This window comes from Pleuronectes platessa, chromosome 21 (genome assembly GCF_947347685.1).
Source record: "Pleuronectes platessa chromosome 21, fPlePla1.1, whole genome shotgun sequence".
Taxonomy (NCBI): Eukaryota; Metazoa; Chordata; class Actinopteri; order Pleuronectiformes; family Pleuronectidae; genus Pleuronectes; species Pleuronectes platessa.
In genome coordinates this window covers 1,837,356-1,859,161 of record NC_070646.1, presented here as the reverse complement: position 1 = coordinate 1,859,161, position 21,806 = coordinate 1,837,356, and the positions used below count along the sequence as shown (strand labels likewise).

Below are 21,806 nucleotides of genomic sequence, written 5' to 3'. Positions count from 1 at the left end.
TTCAGGGCCAACTTCAAAATCTGTGCCACTTCTTTAGAGGGGGGGGGGAGGAGGAGGAGGAGGAGGAGGAAGCTGCAGCATCAAATAAGGACAGCGAGGGTGAGGGCTGAGGCACGTGTTCACATGGATGCAACTGGAATTGGTTTTTTTAACAGTCAACAACTTCTCACGAGTACAGTTCTCATAATGATGCATGTTGCCATCGTTTGTTTATTTGTTTACAATTGGCAAAAATGTGTTTACAGATCCTGTTTGCAGAGGAACTGGATTATTATGATACTGGATAAAATAGATCTGAAATTAATGCTTTTCTGAAGACCAGATCTAAACTCAACTACAACAACATAGTTCATTATATTCACTTAATACAGTATCCTTGTCTCCTGAGTGAAAGGAGGTTGTCTCTGTACCCCCCCCCCCCCTCACCTTTTGGAGAAGACCGTTGTCCCTTGGGAGTGACGTCCAGGTCCAGGGACGGGCTGAAGGGGTAAGGCCCACAGCTGGGACAGCCTGGTGAGGAGCAGCGGGAGCAGCAGCAAGGAGCAGGACGGGTTGGACTGACCTCTGCTCTCCCATGTTTACCACACACAACCCGGGTACCAATCAGCCACTTGTACACAACGTGTGAGGGAGAGAGAGTGTGTGTGTGTCCGGAGGTCGAGCTGAGAGACGTCCTCCAGCTGAGACGAAGTCTGGACAGCAAAACAGAAAACAGAGAAGAGAGTGTGAACGCAACACGATGAAGGGGGAACTAATAGGATTCTTGCAGGTACATGTGGTGGACCTTGATATAAGAAAAGGTAAAATACTCCACTGCATTAAATGTCTTCCATTAACGTGGAGTAAGAAGTACTTAAAATTAGACGTAGAAAGTACAAAAGAAAAATCAATTAAATTCATATTCAGCTCAAGTTCAGGTTCGTTCTTTTTATCAGTGTTTCCTCAGACTGTCCATTGCTGCAGCTCCTCCTTTCAGCCTCTGTCTCAAACAACTGGTTTTAGCTCCTTGCAGGTGTTTCAGGAAACTTTGAGCTTTTTAACTTTGCAAAACGAGAGGAAAGAAACAGAGAAAAACATCCAACGTCTCCTTTAATTGATGAAACACCTTTAACAGGTCATCAGAGATATTACACTCATCTACCTCTATGTCTGATTAACGAGGTCTTCATGATATTTCATAAACACGTCTGATGGGAACAAGGACCTCAGGTGAACTTTCCTCAGGTGAACTCTCCTGCCGACTTGGAACCAGGATTTGAAAACGACTTGCTCTTATGCATGATCACACTCCGACGACAACAAGCAATCAGCCGGAGTGAAGGAGCGAGTCGCCCGTTACATAAAAGGCCACTTAAAAAGTTCTGGGAGTTAAACAGCGTGTCCCAGTGCCGTGATACCACTACACACGACTTCATCTCTTAATTAACTGGGTGCATGGCAGAGCAGCATGATGGGTAATCTGGAGATTAGGCCCGGTGCCACCCGGACGCTCTCCACCCGGCTGCTCGAGCTCCGTCACTGATCACAGGGTCAACACTGGGATTCCCGCTGCACGACGCGGTGACACTGGGGAATAACCAGTTTAATCTCCACAGCTGCTGCAGCTAATCACTCATCAGCATGAAGCACGGTGAGGCTGGTGACCCTCGGTGAGCGGGTCGGCCGCTGAGCGTTCAAACCTGGTCGATAGGAGGAGATTCAAGTATCTGACGTTCATTCAGGATTATCTCTCAAACTATAACCAACTGGTCCACATGAGGGTTTTGGATCAGTTTGAATCCCAGTCCATAGTGTGGAGGATATGAATATTAATTCTCAGATCGATGTGACCTGAAATGTCCGTCCAGACTAAAACCCACAGTTTTCAAACTCAAACTGGGACCAGCAGCGTTTCCAAACTGGTTCAGAGGCTGTAAAGTTCATGCTGAATCAGTTTTAAACTGAAATGTAGGATTATGGATGTATCTTCAGCTTCAGCTTCCAGCCGCCGCCCTCACAGCATCAAACACACGCTCGTCTCAACACATCTGCTTCTGCACGAGAGACGGCGCTGACAGCTCAGTGTGGACTCGTTGATGAAAGGATGGAAACTCCAGGAGGGAAAAGTAAACACATCTGCCTCGACACTGGCACGAGGACGAGCGGGTCACGCATGAGACGAGAGGAATCGAACAGAGCAGCAGGCGGCGTCTGAACCACCTCTCACTTTGCAAAGACTATATGATTATTCCTGTTTATTGATCCGCAGCGTTGAGCCGGAGACAAGTGAACTGGGACGTTTCCACCCAGTTCCAGTGATGGTCTCTGCTCATCACCCACAGATCAGGTTTTCAGAACATGATGAAGCTGTTTTCCATCCGTCAGGGACAATATGCTAAATAACCCGGCCTGACATTTCAGCAGAAAGATCAATAAATTAGTTTTCGGTGCTCGGAGCCTGAATATTAACACATTCTAATGAAATTATTTAAAAATATGTGAAATTAACTTCATGCTTGTACACAGGTTCTTCACTTGATATTAACTTCTTTTTACTTTTAGAGCAAAGAGGACTTGTAGGAGACGTTTATGTTTCTCAGTGTTTCTTCTCTGTGGTGAGCGTCTGACGTCAGATGGTAGTGATGACGCTACTCACACCTGTTTTTTCTATGTGAGCATGTGTCAGGATGATGTGTGAATACTGAGCCTGACACTTCTGCAGAGAGATCAATGAAAACAGGTTGAAAACAGAAATGTTCTATTTAAGCATTTGAATTACAAGGAGATGAGCTGTTTCTGTTATTTAACTGCATTTATAGTTTATTTCTCTTCTTTAATAATATATGTCCAATTGTCTCTTTTATACTAATACATAACCTGTTTTTAATATTGTGTGTTTAAATGAATCTGCCTCTAGATTCACACCTTATGGTAGAAGTCCTGTGTCTGGGTCCATCTGATAAAAATGACAACATGTGAAAATAAGTTCTTTGGACAAACACTTCATTTCCACGACTCTTCTTCTGGCCGGTTCCTGTGTTTTATTGAAATCATCCAGATCTGATCTGTAGCATCCGTCTGAAAGTATCATGGGATGGAGGCGTGAGCACGGAGCTGTCCACCAGCTGATCTCAGAACAAACAACCGTTCACACCTACAGGGCAATTAACCTGCTTGTCTCTGGACTGTGGGAGGGAGTCCCCGGAGGAAACCCACGCAGCTTCCAGAGGCTTGTTGCTGTGAGGCCACAAGGTCACCCGCTGCGCCACTGTGCCGCCCGAGTTATGATGCACAGGGAAATTGGCTTCGTCTTGAAGGATTGGAACAAATAGCTATTTTCAGCCAAAACCAAAGGAAATAAGCGTCGTTGATATTTAATCTAAACTCGTGTGGTTGAATCTGAAACCACCAACAATCCAAGACCCGGTGTTGATGTTCTGCTCAGTAGAGTTCTTCAGAACAATTCTCTACATTGTTTGTTTAAAATATCAAAAACTAAACATTTTACCAGACACAGTGTCTTTGATCCTCCAGAAGTGGGACGTGCCAAAGGGTCCTAAGGAAGAGAGTTGACCATGGCACTGCCTGATTGATTCAGGATTATAGAACAACCTGACAAAGTCTGGGGACACAAACTTGAATGTCTGATGTCAGATGGTAGTGATGATGATGCTCCCACATGTTCCATTCATGAGCAAACTGGATCTTTGCCATTTTGAAAAGACCTGCTCACAGATGTAGTTCGTCCCAAACAGAGACTTCAGAGCACGAGAAAATCCTCCAGACGTACGTTCAGCTCCCGGGGTTTGTTTTGTCGACTGTAGCTCCGAGCTCATCGTAGCTTCACGTCTCGATGACTTCACGATCAGCCGGTTCCACATTGAACAAAGAGGCAAATATGTTCAGATCCTTCTGTTTACTCTTCACGTCCTGAAACCTGTCGTCAAACGCCCGGAGGAGTTTCACAGATCCAACAAGTGACAGTTTATTGTAGGCGTGTTCGAGGACGACGCACTAATGACAAGGAACGATTCTGAAGTAGCATCAACACAACACAGGACGAGAAGATAACACAACATTACAAACAGGTGGAGAACGTGCACGGAGCAAGTCTGAATCCATAAGGACTAAAGAGAAGATTTCACTGAAAACACAAACTAATTGTTTTATTCTCCAATGAGTTAAATTACAGAGAACTGACATTAAAAGGAAACTTCTTCCGATCAGAAGAAACATGAAACCTTGTTCACCAACTTCCTCTGAAACAATAGAAATGTTCTGATCACAGATTATTTATTCTTAAAGAAGTTAATGCATTGGAGAATAATTTGAAACCAATGAAACGTCACAGATGTGGAGCGACCGACCGAGGACAGATCCGCAGAGACTCTAGATTCTAGACTCCAGAATATTACTGGATGAAGAATGTGTCTTTAAGTCACGAGACACAGTTTGTTAAGACTCCGCACACGTGCACCGTGGATGCATAAAACAAGCGCACCTGTGCGACCTGGACCGGACTGCAGCACCGAGAGAGAGAGAGGAGGCTCCGCACTGCACAGTGTGTGTGTCCGTGTGTGTGTGTGTGTGTGTGTGTGTGTTCACCTTCAGTCAGAACACACACATGTGCGCAGGAGAAAAGTGGGAGAAACGGAGAGAGCGCGTGAAAAGACGACAAACACTCACCTGCGTGTTTTCTGGAGTCCGCGAAATAAATCCTCGTCCTCGTGTCCGCGGAACTGAAGCTGCTGGAACACTGCTGCTGCTGCGGTTACCCAATGCGCGCACACAGACACACACACACAAACACACATCCCATCTCTCTCTCTCTCTCTCTCTCTCTCACACACACTTACACCACCCCATCCCTCACCCCCACCCCTTTCTCTCTCTCTAAACATAATTGTGCCGAATACATACTAATATGTATTTCAATTAGGCGTCATGTATCTTTTTTACATAACTCCACGTTTCATTAAGTATGTTTCTCTCATGTAGAGTTAGAGTGAATCAAGTGATTTGATTAAATATGTTAAACTTATACATATAAATTAACATTTAATTTATTTAGTAAACTTACATGGAAAATTTCATATGAGTGAAATCCAAAGTTAGTGTTTATGGAGCAAAGGTACACGTTCACTGGTTCACTGGTCACCTTTACAAAGGTAATAAAAAAAACATCTCAAACGTATTGATTTTTTTCTGCCCTTCTTTTGAAATTGTGTAATTATGAAACATTTGACCCAAAATGTATTCTGCAAATAGATTCTTGTGAAGGTCTGTCGCAGTTGTAGAAGTTTAACTTGTCTGCCACCTGCTGGTGGCTCGTGGTAGCACATGTCTCCCCTCTATTTTGATCATATTCTCTAAAATAGACCAAAAGGTTGATGTCCTTTTATTGATTATTACATTGACTTTCTAACTATTTTTGAAAACACAATAATTAATTATTACTTTTCTGTTTCTAGTATTGTAAGCTACACAAGCTTTACATGTTTTCAATTGTTAGAATCATGAAGGTGTTGATAAGTGGATGTGAATCTGAAGTGCACATTCTCACAGTCAGTGTTTTAAATGGAGAAATATACTATTATATACAGTAAATAGAGACAGACGACACATCTCCACTTCGTCCCAATGAGCAGAAATGAAGTCAAAATATCGTGAATACAAATGAGGTCAAGTTCTGATGCAGTTTTCCACCTGATAAAATAAAAACATCCAAAGCCGTCAGTTAAATCGATTTAATGCCCTTTCATGTGATGCTGCATTTTTCAAAACTAGTCACAAACAGAGGGAACTGATATTAAATATTGTTTCAGACTGATGGAAAAATATTCCCTTTTGATTTCCCCTCTGAAAACAGCTCCACCCGACTGTTGTGTACATTTCCTGTTGTTTTTTTTGCAAGAGACAAGACAAAAAATCCTTAAAATACAAAATATTTATTTTTGAAAATGTCTTTATAAGAGAAAAACAAAACAAAAAAGAAAATCAAAACCATACAAATTGTTTGGTTACTAGCATACCACACTAGTGCTAATAACTAACAATGGAGAATTACTCACTCAGGGGAAAACTCACAGACACTCAGAGGCAAACTCCACCTCTGCCCCCCCCATCTCACACTGCACCCAAACACTGAGGCAAGGGGGGGGGGGGGGGGGGAGAGAGTGGCACGATTGGTGTAGTGGCATCTCGTCTGTTTTGAAAGAAACGTACACAAGCAGGAGGGGCAGACATGTGGCAACCGTCTGATTCTCTTCTTATTTCGTTTTTTAAAACCAAAAAAACAACACAAAACCCAAAGAAAACAAATAAAGTGAGTTTAATACATATCTGAAATACAGCGCGGGGGGGGGGGGGGGAGAGGAGAAAATAACTGTTGGCATTGATATGATGAGGGGAACAAGCTGGAGGGCGCTCTCAGAGAAGAGCTCCACATCCAGAGGAGAATCCCCAACCTTCCAAAAACTGAACACAGTGCTTCTGAAGGGTGGGGGGGGTAGGGGGGGGTGGGGTAACGCCTCGGCTTCTACTGGCACTGGTCGGCAGCAGAGGTCGAGGTCACAGAGGTCGAGGTCGCAGTGGAGTCAGCTGAGGGGCCGCCATGAGCCCGACCTTATAGCAGATATAAACATATATGTATTCTTAAACCTTTTTAAATCTTTTTTTATTGTGGTTGTACAATATTCCCTGATGGCCTTGACTTGGCCGCTGAGTGTTTTACAGAATCCTGAAGAAATATCAAAAATCAAAGAGGAGCAAGAGGAGGAGGAGGAGGAGGAGGAGGAGGAGAAAAGAAAAAACAACAAACAAAAGAGAGAAGTGATTAATTGTCCGTGGGGGGGGGGGAGAGAGAGAGGAGGGGGAGTTGATGGGGGACGTCCTGTTCATTGCAGGTTGTGGAACTCTTTGCTGCTGTCCTGTGTCCCCTTCTTAAAACGTCTCACACGCTGGTCAAACACACAGTTCCTCCATCGCACGGGGGGGGGGGGGGGATCTCTGAGGACACACACACGAGGACACAGCGTCACACCAAAGAAAGAAGTAACTCTCGAGGATTTAATAATTGTTAAATTACATATGTAAGTATATATTTACCTATGTCAGCTTCTTGGCTTTGTTGTAAAGTGAATCCACGACTTTGCTCATGTTCTGAATCGTTTCCAAAGCGGCTCCGTACGTCTTGTCCACCGGAGGCTCGTCGAAAATGATCAAGACGCCTTCGCCTTGGTCCAGGATTCCTGCATCGGGGTCATAAAGGTCAGATTTAATACGTTTCACATGCTGCCTGTTTACTGCATAGATCTGATATTTGACTTTTTAACAATTACCGTGAAACTTTTTGTCCAGAATCATTTGTGATAATTTCCTCTCAACTTCTCCCTGTAAAGAGAAGATTCAAGATTAAACTCACATTTTAAAAAGACACATGTGACACTTTTATTCCTCAAGCTGCAAAGATACTCACGTTTGACAGTTTGATTAGACCTGATATGTGTCCTATCTGAAAACAGAAGGAGAAGTGAATCAGATAAGATTTAAGATCCAATGATCCATGAAGATACACTTCACTCTAAAATTGTGTTAGTGGAAATTTCCTGTGAGTTCCTCTCCCCAGAAATCCAGTTTAAACCAATTGTACTTTACTGATAGAGAGCGCTCCCTGCTGGATCATGAGGGAAACTACAGGACGTCTGATTTGAATTCGCATTGGATTTTGAATGTGATCTTTTCTCCCAACGATGCATTTCATTATTTTTTAATGAACAGGGAAAACTCTACAGGGAACTTGCTCACCTGTACTCTAGAGAAGGGCTCGATGACTCGGATGAGGTTCTGTTCCAGCAGGTTGTCGTACAGTGTGGCCATGTGAGTGTTGATGATCGGGTCGTCCCTCAGCTCTGCTTTATACTCTGTTTGGGCCTGAGAGACACAAAACTTTGACTTTAAATACTGTGACAGTGACACAGAATACTACAAAAACTAAGTTATAAGTCAGTAAGCAGGTAAAAAGCAGCTACAGAGAAAACCAAAAGGACTGAGAAGACTCTTACCGTTTCGAAGTCTGCTAATGATCTGTTCTTACTGGCCTGGGCAACACTTTTCAGTGCATCTGTCTGAACAGATAAAGAGGAAATGTAAGTGTCATTCTACAGGAATAAAAGATGAATGCAGCTGTTGGATCCCTCTGAGGGTCTGACGTCTCTGAAAACCCCAGAACACATGTTCCAGGTAGTGACTTGCCTGTCGACCGGTGTGTCGCAGGCCCAGTTTCCCACTGATCAGGGACGGTACCTCCTCTGGTCTGGAGGAAAGAAAGAGAAACAAACAATCACATATATGCATCACCAGTTAGGATTCAAAGGCCCCATTGGAATTATAATTGTGGTTTGAAAATTAAACTTTAAGAACTACTCACGCGTTCAGAACGATTTTGCACAGCAGCATGTACTTGAGAGCTATCACGGCTCTGGGGTGGTCCACGGAGTCGTAGCCCTCGAAGGCCTCAAAGAAGTAGGAGTAGGCCGTCTTCCAGTCCTTCTCCTCGGCCGCGTGGATGATTCCTGCGACAGAGAGAACACAGAACGATTGTTATCATCCACAGCCACAACAGGTCAGACAGAAACTGAGCAGCTGTGTGAGATTCTAATTTATATAAAAACCTTTGTCGACTTTACACTTAACATTTTACAAAGTTCTGTTAAATATTTTTGTTGGAATGTAACAAACATTGGTATTGATTCATCGGTTTAAAAACACTATAAAAGACCGGCTGAAGTGAAAAGCATCTAATGTGTAATAACCGTAAGATAGAAATGTAATTCTGCACACTGAGTTCAGGCTTATGTAGCGCCATCCAGTGGACGTATCAAGCCACTGACGTCAAGGATTGTTTTTCCCACAAACAAGAATGTGCTGTGTAAACTTTGCAGGTGAGAACATCCAACATGTCTGACCTGACTGCATGTCCAGCGCTGCCTGGAGCTTCGGAGGACAGTAGATGGCGTTGGCGGTGGTCCTGGCTGAGGTGAGGGCGGCTCGGGCCTTGGGCAGGTTACTGAGAGCGTGGTACGTCTTACTTTCCAGCAGCTGAACCTCGACCAGGAGAGCTTTGTCATCCATCTTTTTCAGCTCCCCGAGCAACTGGGTACCTGAGGCAGAGAAAGAAAACCAATTATAAACAGCTGGGGGGGATAAATATGCAATTAAATTAGAATGTTATCTACCAGAGGGAAATGTGTGGAATTTTGGGAAGAATATAAGACACATTTTGAAGGTATTTGTTTCTTGATTGACCAGAAAACACCTGCGTGGCATACATGCTTGTTAAACACTGTGTCAGAGCCAATGATGTTTACTATAAGTCCTGTTTCTAAGAACTCACCCAGTGCCAAGGCCTCCTGGAATCTTTTGGTGTCAAAATACAGTGCGATGAGCCGAGTCTAAAAGAAGAGAGGAAGTTGTTAGACAAGCAGAGTCTGATGCTTCAGAGAGAAGAGACAAGGAAAGTTTGTTTATTGATCCTTGCAGGATGTTTTCCATGCAGACACATGTGCTCATTTTCCTATTTATTTATCTTTTAAACACATTTTACATGTAAATACAGAGATGGAAAAATTAACTATTATTTGAATTAATATTTTTGAAAAGGCACCAGCATCTCTTGTGGTCACTTTCCTCAGGCAGACATCAATTTGATTTATGTAAGTTTATTCATTCTTGCCTCACCCACACCAGCGGTGATTCATATCTATTGACTGCGCAACCATCTGACTGAAACCACAGCGTCTCCCACTCGTGAGTCAGATGTTAAATCTGATCCTTCACACAGCAGCTATATTTGGAGATATTGCTTTTGTTTTCACTATCATTACAACATAATTGTTGCTGCTTGTCAGCGCTAACTGAGGTGAGGGGGGGGGAGAGGGCATCCATCAGATGTGGGGGGGTAGATTCCACTAATGGCAACTGGACAATTTATATTAAATGTTATCCAGCACATGTGCTGTTTCTGGTTGAAGGATGACGCCAGCTGGTGGGAGAATTAGCTCTGGCAGTGAGGCATGCTGACAGTGCATTTCAGAGAACACTCATCGGTACAGTTTGTATTCTGAGGAAACACAAACAAACGTCTCCTCACCTCCAGAGCCTGTCGTAGGAAGGTCCTCTTCTCGGCCTTGGCCCAGTCAATGCATTCAAGACACAGGTCCACCTCCTGCCCCGTCGCTGCCTCCATGTCGAGGAAGAGGTCGAGCAGAGAGCGGACCAGCTTGGCCGCTTTGGCCTTGCTGATGGAAATCAGGAAGGGCCTCACGAATTTCAGCAGACCCCCCAGTTCTGGAGAAATAGAATCAAACAACAAACACCACAGAGTTGGAATAAATTCTGTTAGATTATCTCTAGACTTGGCACAAACACGTGTGAGTGAGCCGGTGGGTTTGATCTTTACCTGCAGCCTGTCCCGTCTTGGCCAGGAGTGACCCCAGCTCCAGGATGCTCTGTTCTTTAACCCTGACAGCTTCCTCATCGTTCTCTTGAATATCTCTCCTCACTGTGAAGAAGAGGGGAAACGACTTCACATGAGAATCAGGTGGTTCTTTTAAATCCTAGCATGATGAAACATATGCACTTTCAAGAGTCAAAGTGGGTTCTCTATCCACGTATAAGCCTTTTTGTGTGTTTTAACCTCCGCTAAGAAAGTTATTTGTTCACCGCTGTCCGATCATCAGGACTCCAGGTGGGAGGATGCGGAATAGTTCAGGGAACAACTCATTTCATTTAGGTGCCAGATCCAGGATCCAGGATCTCCCCCCCCCCTCCCAGACTTTCTTTAACAATGTGAAAGAGGGTGTTTAACATTTTCCCAGATTTCTCAGAGAACAATTCGTGGATCATGAACTGATCTGGGAGCTGAAATCTACCAGAATTTCAGGAAACTATTGGGACTCCTTATTGTTCCCTGTAAATATACAACATGTCAATAAACTTCATTGAAATGTTCCCAAACACTGAAGTTTTCGCCATTTTTTACCCGAACGAGCCCAGAAACCAAAACACAAGACTCGCAGGAAGGAGAGCAGCTTGAAGCCGAGAGTTCAGACCTGGAGTAAGTTTGACTTTAAGTTTGTTGAATGACAACATTGTGCAGATGTTGATGAAGTAACGAAGTAACGAGCAGTGTGATGGACACACGGGTCCACCTGTGAGGGATCATCCAACCAGGTGACAGCTGACGAGCCGCTGTGACAAGGCAGTTTGAGGACCGATGGTTCAGAGTTCACACAATCACACTCTGACTAGTTAACAATCACAATGATTAACACACAACAACACACACGTGAGAACAGACAGGTCGTTCACCCCCAATCCTCCCAGTCACTGTGATGATAACACAGGGTTGGGGGGGTTTTAACAACAAGCTAATGACGTTAGCCGCAGCGGTTACCATGCTAGCGTGACGGGTAGTGAATTGAAGCTAACTGGAGTGCGCGTGAAAACCGAGCGACGCTACACAACAACACTTTTACAAACTACAACAACACTACACAACACCACGGGGAGCAGCTACACGTCTCACGCCCAGGGCCTAGCGCTAGCACAGCAGGCTAACCAGCTAGCACAGCCGGCTAACCTCCACTAGCGCTCAGCAGTGAGTCAGCACCGGCTCCGGCTACACACCGCCGCTAGCTAGCAGGCTAACACCGGAGGACCGGGAGGAAGACAGGAGAGGGGGGACGGTGTCCGCCTCCACCCGGCCGCCGAGCACCCACCTATGGAGTGGAGGATGTCGATGGAGGCGTCGCGGTCCGTGCTAACGAGGGACTGGGCTCTCTGGAACTCAACCACTGCTGCAGCCGCCATCTTCCTTATTCAAATGCTCCTGAGTGAAAAGGACCAGCGTGCACTACGTTACTTGGCGTCTGTGACGTCAGCGCACGACACCGTCTCGGGGGATTGTGGGAGTTGTAGTTTTTAAGAGGAAGTGGTAAAAAAAACACGTCTTGTTTTCTTCTTTGTGGTTTCATGTTGTAGACGTCACAACAACAACAACAACAGCAACAACAACAACAACATCTTCAGCAGCAACAATAACAACAGCAGAAATCATAACAGTAATTATAACAATAACAACAGCAACAATAATAATAACTCTTATTATAAAAACAATAATAATAATAACAATTACACATTTTATTTGTATAGCCAAGGATTAAAACAAATTGCCTTCGATATACAGTTGGAAAATAAATACAACAAAAGCTATTAACACGATATGGAAATGTGTGATTGCATTTATTTGACAGTTGTTGTTGTTGTATAATGTTTTGTCTGCATACTGTTATTTCGTAAAAGTGTCGTTAACTGAATCATGTAGCTTACAATCATTTCAGGTCTTACACAAATTGAAAACAAAACACACAAATTGAATTATTTTGTGTCTGTGGTCAAAAGGAGAATGTCCATCATTAATTAACATCCAGCAAATTGTCTTCACTTGGAATCATTGTTTGTTTATCGAGAACAAATCAATAATTGGCATCTTATTAGGCAATTCCAGGCCAATAGAGCAATCCGGCAATTAAGTATAAAATGAATAACATCTATTAGAGGTAAAAAAGGTTATTTCTTATTAAATACTATTAAACACACATGTTATTAAACTGAGGCATACAGATTATAGGAGAAACCCTGGATCAGCTCCTCAAGAACAGATGATGTGTTTGTAGCTTTATATTTTTGATCAACAGGAGATTTCCCATACATCATATTTGCATAAAACAAGAATAGCTATTGCTCAAATGGTAAATTGTGTTTTAACCACGAGTCAAATTGGAGTTTATACTGTTTGGATATTATACACAGGTTGAGATTATTGTAAAAGCCTAAAAGGTGATTTAAATATAGGTCAATGACGTAATGCAAAGGTGCAATATGGGTCTATAGGGTTGTCTATATAAATCCATGGCTTCCAACTCCCTGAGAGAAGACGCAGTTGATTATGTGAGGATGCAGGCGCGAAGGAAATCATGCAGTGGGTTCACTGGGTTCACTTCACATGATCTGCTGCTGGTTGTGTGTCTATAGGCGGAGTAGTTTCCCAGCAGAGAGCGCACAGCGGCGCCCCACCACCGCCTTTGCGTCAGTCTGTGGCTCCATCCACAACATCAGCCTTCGCAGCATCCGCATCTCACGGCCAGGAGGACCAGTAGCACATCCTCATCCCAGCATCCATTCCACAACTGCCTCCATCGCCTGCGCACCGCCTGCACCGCGCGTGCTCCTCCACCTCTGGCTTTCTCCTCCTCGATTTCTGCCTCGACTCGGATTACCCCCTTTGTTGCTTTTGATTTCTCCGACATGGTTTTTCTCTTTTAACCATAAGGAGACACCTCGCACCAGGCTGGAGATCTGGTAAGTTTGTTTTAATTCTGGGACACGTTCGTGGATTAATTCGTTCAATTTCGAAAACAGGAGAGGAAATCTGGCTTTAGATCGAAACGACCCGAGGTGTGGAGTTCACACAACCAGCTCGCGTGTTGTATTCTGATGGTTTTACCGGATACAAGGGAGAGGTGAGGCTGCTCTCCATCTCTAAGCCACCGCCTATGACCGTCAACATTTTCATTTCGACGCATGACGCTCAGTTTCAGCACCACGGAGAGCACCCGATGTTCTCAGCTCCTCTTCCCCGCAACGAAAAAACCCGAACGAGCCCGAACCCCTGAACCGGGTCTCAGGTGGTGTCCCGTTCACACGAACCTGCAGGACTCTCCTCCTCAATCTGAGCAGTAAATCACCAGATTGATCGCGTGCTGCTGGAATGAAGGACGGAGCAGATCGGATGCTGCGCAAAGTCGATGCATCCGCAGCGTTTTCACTGCAGCGAGGGAGAAAAACACGTCGAGCAAAGACGAATAAAAACACGAATCTGCCTGTTTCTCTGGTTTTAACGGAGGTAAATGAAACGACCTTGGCTCTGTGCTTTAAAATGACCGAGTCTTGAAAACACCCAGCGCGACCTTCACCGGATTCTGATGCTGTTTACGTTTCGGTCTTCCATTTTAGTGCAGAGCTCTGGCGCATGGCTCAGTGCGACTCGTCGGCCATTGCCCATGAAATATGAATCTCTCCTTATGAAATGTTCATGGATTGATCATATAGGATCCAGCTGCAGTCGGATGTGCTGCAGAAATCCTCTGAATCTGATGCACGACACCAGAACACATATCCGGATGTTTCTCCATGTGCTCTTCACTGCAGATGAATAAAACCTCCAATCTGACATGTTTCCACAGTGAGGATGAGAAGTGGCTTTTAACCTTCACTGCAAATAGGAGGGGGATCTTTACTGTTTGGATTAGAAGCCCATGAGCCAGGCAGCAGGCTGATCCATTCCACCACTTACTGAGTCAAATCAATAGTGCTAATAAGCCTGAGGTGCTGTCAGATAAACCACTCAGACCCACGTTCATGAGAACATTACAGACCTGAGATTATCTGATGTAAGCTGAATAATTACAGACCTTCTATCAGATCAGTGTTTTTTTGTAGACGTGGATAATTTAAAGCAAATCGACCCTCAACCAATTATTTTCTGATTATTGATCTTTTGTGTTTCCAGCAGCGTCCATCTGGAGTCGACACAAAGAGCTGAACCGCAGCAGAGCCGGTTTCTGTGGAGGTGATCGTTATCCCCTCAGAGAGGAGCTCAGAGGACATCTCCCTCAAGGCTTTAGATGCCCAGCGGCAGCCTGTAGCCCGGGACCCTCGACTCCCAGAAGCTCTGAGACCCTCAGCATCTCCCCCTGGCAGACGCTCATCTGACCCAGAGCGGCTAGAGCCCCTGGACGCCCCCCCGCAGTCACAATGGGAACCGTGCTGTCTTTGTCACCCAGCTACCGAAAGGCGGCCCTCTTCGAGGACGGGTCGGCCACCGTGGGTCACTACACGGCGGTCCAGAACAGCAAGAATGCCAAAGACAAGAACCTGAAGCGCCACTCGCTCATCAACGTGCTGCCCTGGAAGCGGATTGTAGCCGTGTCGGCCAAGAAGAAAGGTTCCAAGAAGGTGCAGCCCAACGGCCCCCACCAGAACAATGTCACCCAGCTGAACAATGAGAACCTGAAGAAGTCGCAGTCCTGTGCAAACCTCTCCACCTTCACCCAGGATCAGACCACTCCGGCCGTCACCAAGAACTCCAACAACACGGTGTCGTCTGTGAAGAAGGCTCCTCTGACCAACTCCAACGCGGTGCCCGGGACCCCGAAGAGGGTGATCGTCCAGGCCTCCACCAGCGAGCTGCTGCGCTGCCTCGGGGAGTTTCTGTGCCGGCGCTGTTACCGGCTGAAGCACCTGTCGCCCACCGACCCGGTGCTGTGGCTGCGCAGCGTGGACCGCTCCCTGCTGCTCCAGGGCTGGCAGGACCAGGGCTTCATCACCCCGGCCAACGTGGTCTTCGTCTACATGCTGTGCCGCGACGTGGTCTCCTCCGAGGTGGCCACGGAGCACGAGCTGCAGGCCGTGCTGCTCACCTGCCTCTACCTGTCCTACTCCTACATGGGCAACGAGATCTCCTACCCGCTCAAGCCCTTCCTGGTGGAGAGCTCCAAGGAGACCTTCTGGGACCGCTGCCTCTCCATCATCAACCTGATGAGCGCCAAGATGCTCCAGATCAACTCCGACCCGCACTACTTCACTCAGGTGTTCGCTGACCTGAAGAACGAGAGCCAGAAAGAGGAGGAGAGGAGCCGCCTGCTCATCGGCCTGGACCGGTGAGGGGATGCCGGGGGGGTCGGGGGAGGTGGGGCCTATTCCTGTCTGGCATTTTGACGAGTTTAAAAGATTATTTGTGATTCTACTTATTTATTATTGTCAAAAAGCTGCAGCAGAAGGAAACGAATCTGGAAAATATTTGATATTTGTAACATCTTTGTATCAAATTAGATTTTGACTTGTTTATTTCACACATTTGTGTTTGAGGGATAAAAGCAAAGGTCACTAAAGGTTTAAAAAGTAAAGGCTGCTCCGATTGTCTGTAATTATCGAAGACAAATTCTATTTTCAAATGAGCTAAGGATGGATTCTCTGTAAACCAGAGAGTGAAAGCTTTTTTGGCAATGATATATAAAGACAAGAAAAATGCCAGACTTGAGTAAATCCTTTGCTAATGTACAGATATATATCTATATGAAATACTGAAAACCTTAAAAAACAATTCAGACAAAAAGACAAAAAGACAGAACATTAGAAAGGGAATCGAACATCTACAGCGTTGAATGTGGACAGGACCGATGCTGCGGCCGGCTGCCGGTGACCTTCTGCCTGTTGTGATGTGCACCGCCTGCTGCAGGAGGGTGAGGGCCATCGCCCGGCTGACTCTCCTCACGCATCACGGATGAACCGGCGCCCCCCCCCGGGCTGCCGAACCCCGGCTCTTTTTGGAAAACGCCACCGCCCACGTCCCCGACACTCACACGGACACGATGGACACTTTGTGCTGCAGCGCATATCAGCAGGTCAGCAGGGACCGTCCATGCTGGATCCATATTCTTCTTTGTGGCTCTGCAGCAGGATGTTTCACAGGAGGGACACTAATCAAGCGTTGCATTGTGGGACTTTTGATAAGAAAAAAGGACAACAACCCGAGGACGTGTGGACGGTGACGTGTGGTCAAACTGTGTGTGTTCAGAAAGACTGACTTTATTTTCATCTAGAAAAAAATTCAAACAAGTTACTGGATGTTTTACTCCCCAGAGGCTCGAACCCCTGGAGGCTTATTTATTGCTTTTTCTGGAAGTTTTATTTCATTTTTTCTTTTTCTTTTTTTTACTTAGAATTGTAATGTTTTGCACGTGTGCCATGCAACTTTACAGAGTTCCCGGGAGAGCAGGAGCAATTGTTACTTTCCTTGTTTTTACTTGACTCATAAAACCAACTGCATCTGCATTAGAGAATGCTGTGAACAAAGTGACACTAGTTTATTTAGCTCTGCTTGCTAAGACAGGTAACGCGTTTACCAGGGAAATTCTTTTTGTACTTTTGTCGATAGGTTGTGTTGCAACCGCTTTGGAATGATGTTTGATTTTGTGCTTATGATTCAGCATAGAAAATGTTTAAACAGTGCCATATCTTTGATGAGAATCCCGCAGAGCGCTCTGAGACACTGTGGACATCGAGCAGTTGAATGATGGGATGGATTTTCATGTGCGAGTAACGACTTACTGACACTTAACTTATTGCCATTCACGTATTTATTATTTAGGCACATTAAATGTAATAGAAAGATCATGATGAGGGACGTTGGGGAGGACGGGGGAGTCGCTGGTGGAGACACTGTGCTTATCTTTGGTGGGAATGAAGATTGATCTGGTTTATGCAAATGAATGTCACAGGAGGGTTTTATCAGTGAATATCTAATTAGTAAAAGCTCTTAGATCAAAACCAAGGTCAAATCTGACCATCACCAAAGTGACGTCATCGAGGACAACACACCGCCGACCTTCTGCTCAACACAACCTGGAAACAGGTTCTTTATGTGGAGCCGACACATATCGGAGGTGTGAGGCCACCGGGGAACCAGCTCCTCCACCGACAGCTGGTCACTGCAGAGGAGCACAGCTCATCCTGGGGAGAACATCCGTCTGCAGGCTGCAGGAGACCAGGATACCACACATCTGCAAAGATCACACTTTTAAATCAGAGAGCTGAGGCAACACAAACAGAGAGCATGCAGAACAACTGAGACACTTTACTGGACCAGGAGAGAAGACGCTGCTGCTCCTCTCTGTCTCTGCAATCACCGGAGCAGCGACGGTGTTTACCCCCAGAAACAAAAGAGAAACAACCTTTACAGCTTCCCACATCTTATCTTAACGTATATATATATATTTAAAATTACTCAATTCCTTTGGCAGTGTTTGGAAAATCCAAATCTTAAAATGCAAAAATGATTGGTGGTGCCAACAGAGGGCACATTTTGAAAGTGCTCCTGGAGAATGAAAGGTCTCTGCTGCTGCTGGTGCTGTGAATCAGCTGTGATGGTCACTGTGGTCGCTCTGCTGTGGAACCCTGTGGAACCCAGTGGAACCCGGTGAACCCTGTGGAACCCAGTGGAACCCTGTGGAATCCTGTGGGACCCAGTGGAACCCTGTGAACCCAGTGGAACCCAGTGAAACCCAGTGGAACCTGTGGAACCTGTGGAACCCTATGGAACCCTGTGGAGTGTTTGCACCGGCACAAGAGAGGGAGGCGCACCTTGGACGGGGTTTCCCTCTGGAAGAGAAGAAGCAGAGTATCGGGGTGAAGGGTCTCGAACCCTGAGTCCTTCCCCCTCTGTCCACACTCTGCCCCCCCCCCCCCCCCCCCCCGACTCACTGGAAACGTGCCATTCGGTCCCACATCATCGAGTAGATGTTTGAGAAAATACTTTGGAAAAGCGGATTAAACGTGGAAAAAAAAAGACTCAAGTGATAGTTTAAGATTTCTGTCAAATTCTTTTCTGTATCTTGTTGCGTACTTTGTAGATAAAAAAAGAAACCGTGGTTAAAAACTTCAAAACGAGAAATTCAACGACTGCATGTGAGTGAGACTGAGTGAGTGTGTGTGTGTGTGTGTGTGTGTGTGTGTGTGTGTGTGAGAGGCATCGTTTTATTTGTACAGAGGAATGTGTGACATGTTTTCTTATGGACGAGGAGCATTCACCAGCCACACGGGTACAAGGACTTTGATTTTGCGTGGGTGGGGGCGAGGGGGCGGGGCGAGGGGCGGGGCGTCGAGGCTCTTCAATAAAAAAACATTTTCTTTTTGAAAAAGACAAAAAAGCCGTTGCTGTAATTGAAACAATTTTTTTCAGTTGGTTTCTGCTTATTTTAATTTATTTTTGTACTGTGATGGAAAAATAAAAATGCACCGATCGTTCAAGGTCGTCACTCGTCTTCTTTTTTTTATCTCCAGTTATTACCCATATTCATCCCTGACCTGGGAATCAAACCCTCAACGCTGTGTTCTTGACACTTCATTGTTTAGCAACATGGATCCACTCGTCAACGTGTCCTTGAACATTAACAGCAGAACATCAAACTGCTCCGAGTGGGAGAGTCTACAGATCTACAGTAACTGGGATGACTGGTTCTGGACGTTCATCACAGTGTGAATACAGAACTTCCTGTGACCCGACAGTTCAAAGGACTTCAGAGTCCCTGCGTCGGTTCTGCCTTTGATTGTCCAGGTGTACTTCTGTTGTTTGAAGCTTATTTTAAGGATCAATGACTTTTCTTTTTCATTGAGATTTGTCAATTTTTTTTCTAATTCATGGATCTTGATGAAAGAAATCTAACATATTGAGAAGAATCATATCTCAGTGGATCTACGGCGACTGTCGGTGTAGTTATGATCTCCACTGAGGGACAATCTATGTTGTTATAAAAACAGGGTGAAATGAATTATAGCCAATTTAGTGTGTCACAAGTTCTCCACAGTTGAACTTCAGACAAAGCCACACTGCACATTTGCTGTGCCAGTGTTACCTCATCATATCTTATCGCATCTTTCAATATATATCATATATTATATTATCCCACTGAATTGTACTTGATCTCATCAGATCTTGTCTCCTCTTATCTTAATCCACCGACTCGTCCTGAACCCTGTGGTCTCAGAGCTTCCTCCTGGGTGTAGATGTTCCTGAGGTTGAATCGTTGCTGTTACACCAGATAAACCGAGATCCTCCCACGTGGACTGGTTTGGGTCAGGTCACCCGCTGCCCATTAATTCCCATTCAGTTAACCTCCAGGTCAGTGGGTCCAGTCGACTGGTCCATCAGCCGGTGGATTACCAGCTGCTGGGAAGCGACGTGGTCATGCCGCCTGCAGAGGTTTGAAACGTCTGGACGTCACCGGGGGGGGAACATCTGTTCAGTGGTTGGATTAACGTTGAGCTTCCACCCAGATGTTATCACGTCTCACGTTAGAGAGTACGACTTTCCTCTGGGAACTGTGGAGTCAACACACTGCAGTGTCCCTGCACGACATCAAGTCCAGATGCTTCATGTGGATTTGACCAAACCACAAACACACACACACACACACACACACACACACACACACACACACACACACACACACACACACACACACACACACACACACACACACACACACACACACACACACACACACACACACACACACACACACACACACACACACACCAAGACAAGATTTCAACATGTGAGGCGAATAAATTTATTGATATAATGATTAATGAAATATTTTTCATTACGGATCATCGTGGAATGCATGATCTGCATTTATACAAAATAATATTACAACTGTTCCCTTTAGACTTGGTCTGGATATTACAGTATAGTTACGGGACGTAGTAGTGAAATATTACACAAATATTCAAAATATAAACTTAACATAAATTTAGGCACATACTGAATGAACGGTGCACATACATATACAGATTTTTTGCTTAAAGCCACAGAATAAATTACAGAAAGGAAAATGGGATTTGAGCTTTTCACCCTTTGGCCGACGTGGACACTGGAAAGTGAAGGAATGTGTTCGTCACGCTGTCACTGCAGAGATCAGCAGAGGGAAGAGCACAGTGGCACCGAGAGTTAAGACTCATCTGAGATCTGTTTGTGTCCTTTTGATTAGATCCACGGGGATTTTCACACTTAAAGCTGATAATCAATATGAGGAAAACCAAATTCCACCGAATATGTTTCAATACGCTGAAGAAAATAGTCCCTACAACACCTCCTGTTCTAGTTACTGTGATAGTTGCAGGTACTTTAGGAAACAGCTTTGATTTATTGAACTAGAGGCCGGTGGAGATCCAGGCTGAAGACACTTCATCACGAGATGTGTCACGTTCCAGAAGCTGAGACACGTGAGGCCACCGTGACCTCGACCCTGGATCTGTGACCAACTCAAATCTAATCAGTTAATCCAGAGTCTTTAGTGAACGCTCGTGAACTTGACCTTTGACACGTTGGGTGTTCCTGATATTTCATCTTCACAAGAACCGTGACCTTCAACCTTTGACCTTCAACCACCAATCTAAGTTCATCTTTGACTTGAAGAAATTCCCTCGAGGGAACCTCCGGCCACTGGCTGCAGGGAGGAATAAAGAATTATTTAATATAATATATATATTAAACCTGATTCTTATTTCCGAGGAGAGTAAATAAACTAGAACATTGTAGGTTTTGGTCGTTTCGTGATTTGTTAACAATAAGAAAATGTATTTTAACAGGGTTTAGATCCACGTTTCTGCTTCATCCATCTTGTTCTTTCCTCCCTGGTTTTAGTTTCTGCCTGATCCTCCTATTGTTTGACTCGTCTGGTTGTTTGTGCTTTTTCCCTTTCTCCATTTGCACGCCTCCTGGGCACAGGACGGCTGAAGTATAAAACAACAACAGCAGAAAAACAAAGAAAACAGGAAAAACCTCCAGTGCCCTGCAGGACGGCGGAGTCGGGCCGAGCCGGGCGTGGAGCCAAGCGATCTGACAGGGGAAGGGAAGAGGAAGAGGAGGGAGGGAGGGAGTGGGAGGAAAAGGAAAGCAGAGGGAGTCGAGGAGGAGAGAAGGCCGAGCGAGGCTTTGTTCACCAACCCCCTCGTTTTACCACCGCGAGAGAAGAGAGAGAAGAAGAAGAGAGAGAGAAGCGCTGGAGTGAGGAGTGACACGGACTCCATCCTAATGATGAGCGGTGCATAGTGGAGCCCTGTGGGGGATCACCAGGCAGAGGGATATGTAGAGCGGCAGCGTTATCGTCCCCCCCCCCCGCCCCCCCGAGTTCAGGCAGAGA

At 45.3% G+C, this 21,806-nt stretch overlaps 4 protein-coding genes across 4 annotated transcripts in view; 1 reads left to right on the top strand and 3 right to left on the bottom strand.

Annotated features, from left to right (window-relative positions):
• The window catches only part of sema4gb (sema domain, immunoglobulin domain (Ig), transmembrane domain (TM) and short cytoplasmic domain, (semaphorin) 4Gb), a 12,914-nt gene extending 12,231 nt beyond the window's left edge, over positions 1 to 683 (bottom strand). Inside the window, 3 exon segments of the mRNA XM_053413391.1 lie at positions 449 to 490; positions 492 to 530; positions 532 to 683. Coding sequence (XP_053269366.1) covers positions 449 to 490; positions 492 to 530; positions 532 to 576 — 126 coding nt within the window. The 5' untranslated portion in view covers positions 577 to 683.
• A 5,228-nt stretch (positions 684 to 5,911) lies between these two features.
• psmd11b (proteasome 26S subunit, non-ATPase 11b) lies at positions 5,912 to 11,902 on the bottom strand. Its single transcript, XM_053413392.1, has 13 exons — positions 11,760 to 11,902; positions 10,439 to 10,540; positions 10,130 to 10,326; positions 9,374 to 9,431; positions 8,946 to 9,140; positions 8,408 to 8,552; positions 8,233 to 8,293; positions 8,043 to 8,105; positions 7,786 to 7,911; positions 7,457 to 7,492; positions 7,320 to 7,371; positions 7,087 to 7,229; positions 5,912 to 6,985 (listed from the first exon to the last, which is right to left on the bottom strand). Exons 1-12 carry the CDS (start codon positions 11,848 to 11,850, stop codon positions 7,087 to 7,089), a joined length of 1,269 nt encoding a protein of 422 aa, XP_053269367.1. The 5' UTR covers positions 11,851 to 11,902; the 3' UTR covers positions 5,912 to 6,985.
• Positions 11,903 to 14,856: 2,954 nt separating this feature from the next.
• Positions 14,857 to 15,765, top strand: cdk5r1b (cyclin-dependent kinase 5, regulatory subunit 1b (p35)). Its single transcript, XM_053413385.1, has one exon. It carries the CDS (start codon positions 14,857 to 14,859, stop codon positions 15,763 to 15,765), a length of 909 nt encoding a protein of 302 aa, XP_053269360.1.
• Positions 15,766 to 20,217: 4,452 nt separating this feature from the next.
• Positions 20,218 to 21,806, bottom strand: part of myo1d (myosin 1D) — a 59,596-nt gene continuing 58,007 nt past the window's right edge. Inside the window, exon 22 of the mRNA XM_053413380.1 lies at positions 20,218 to 21,806. This exon is cut by the window's right edge and continues 1,695 nt beyond it. The gene's annotated coding sequence lies outside the window, so the exon portion shown is untranslated.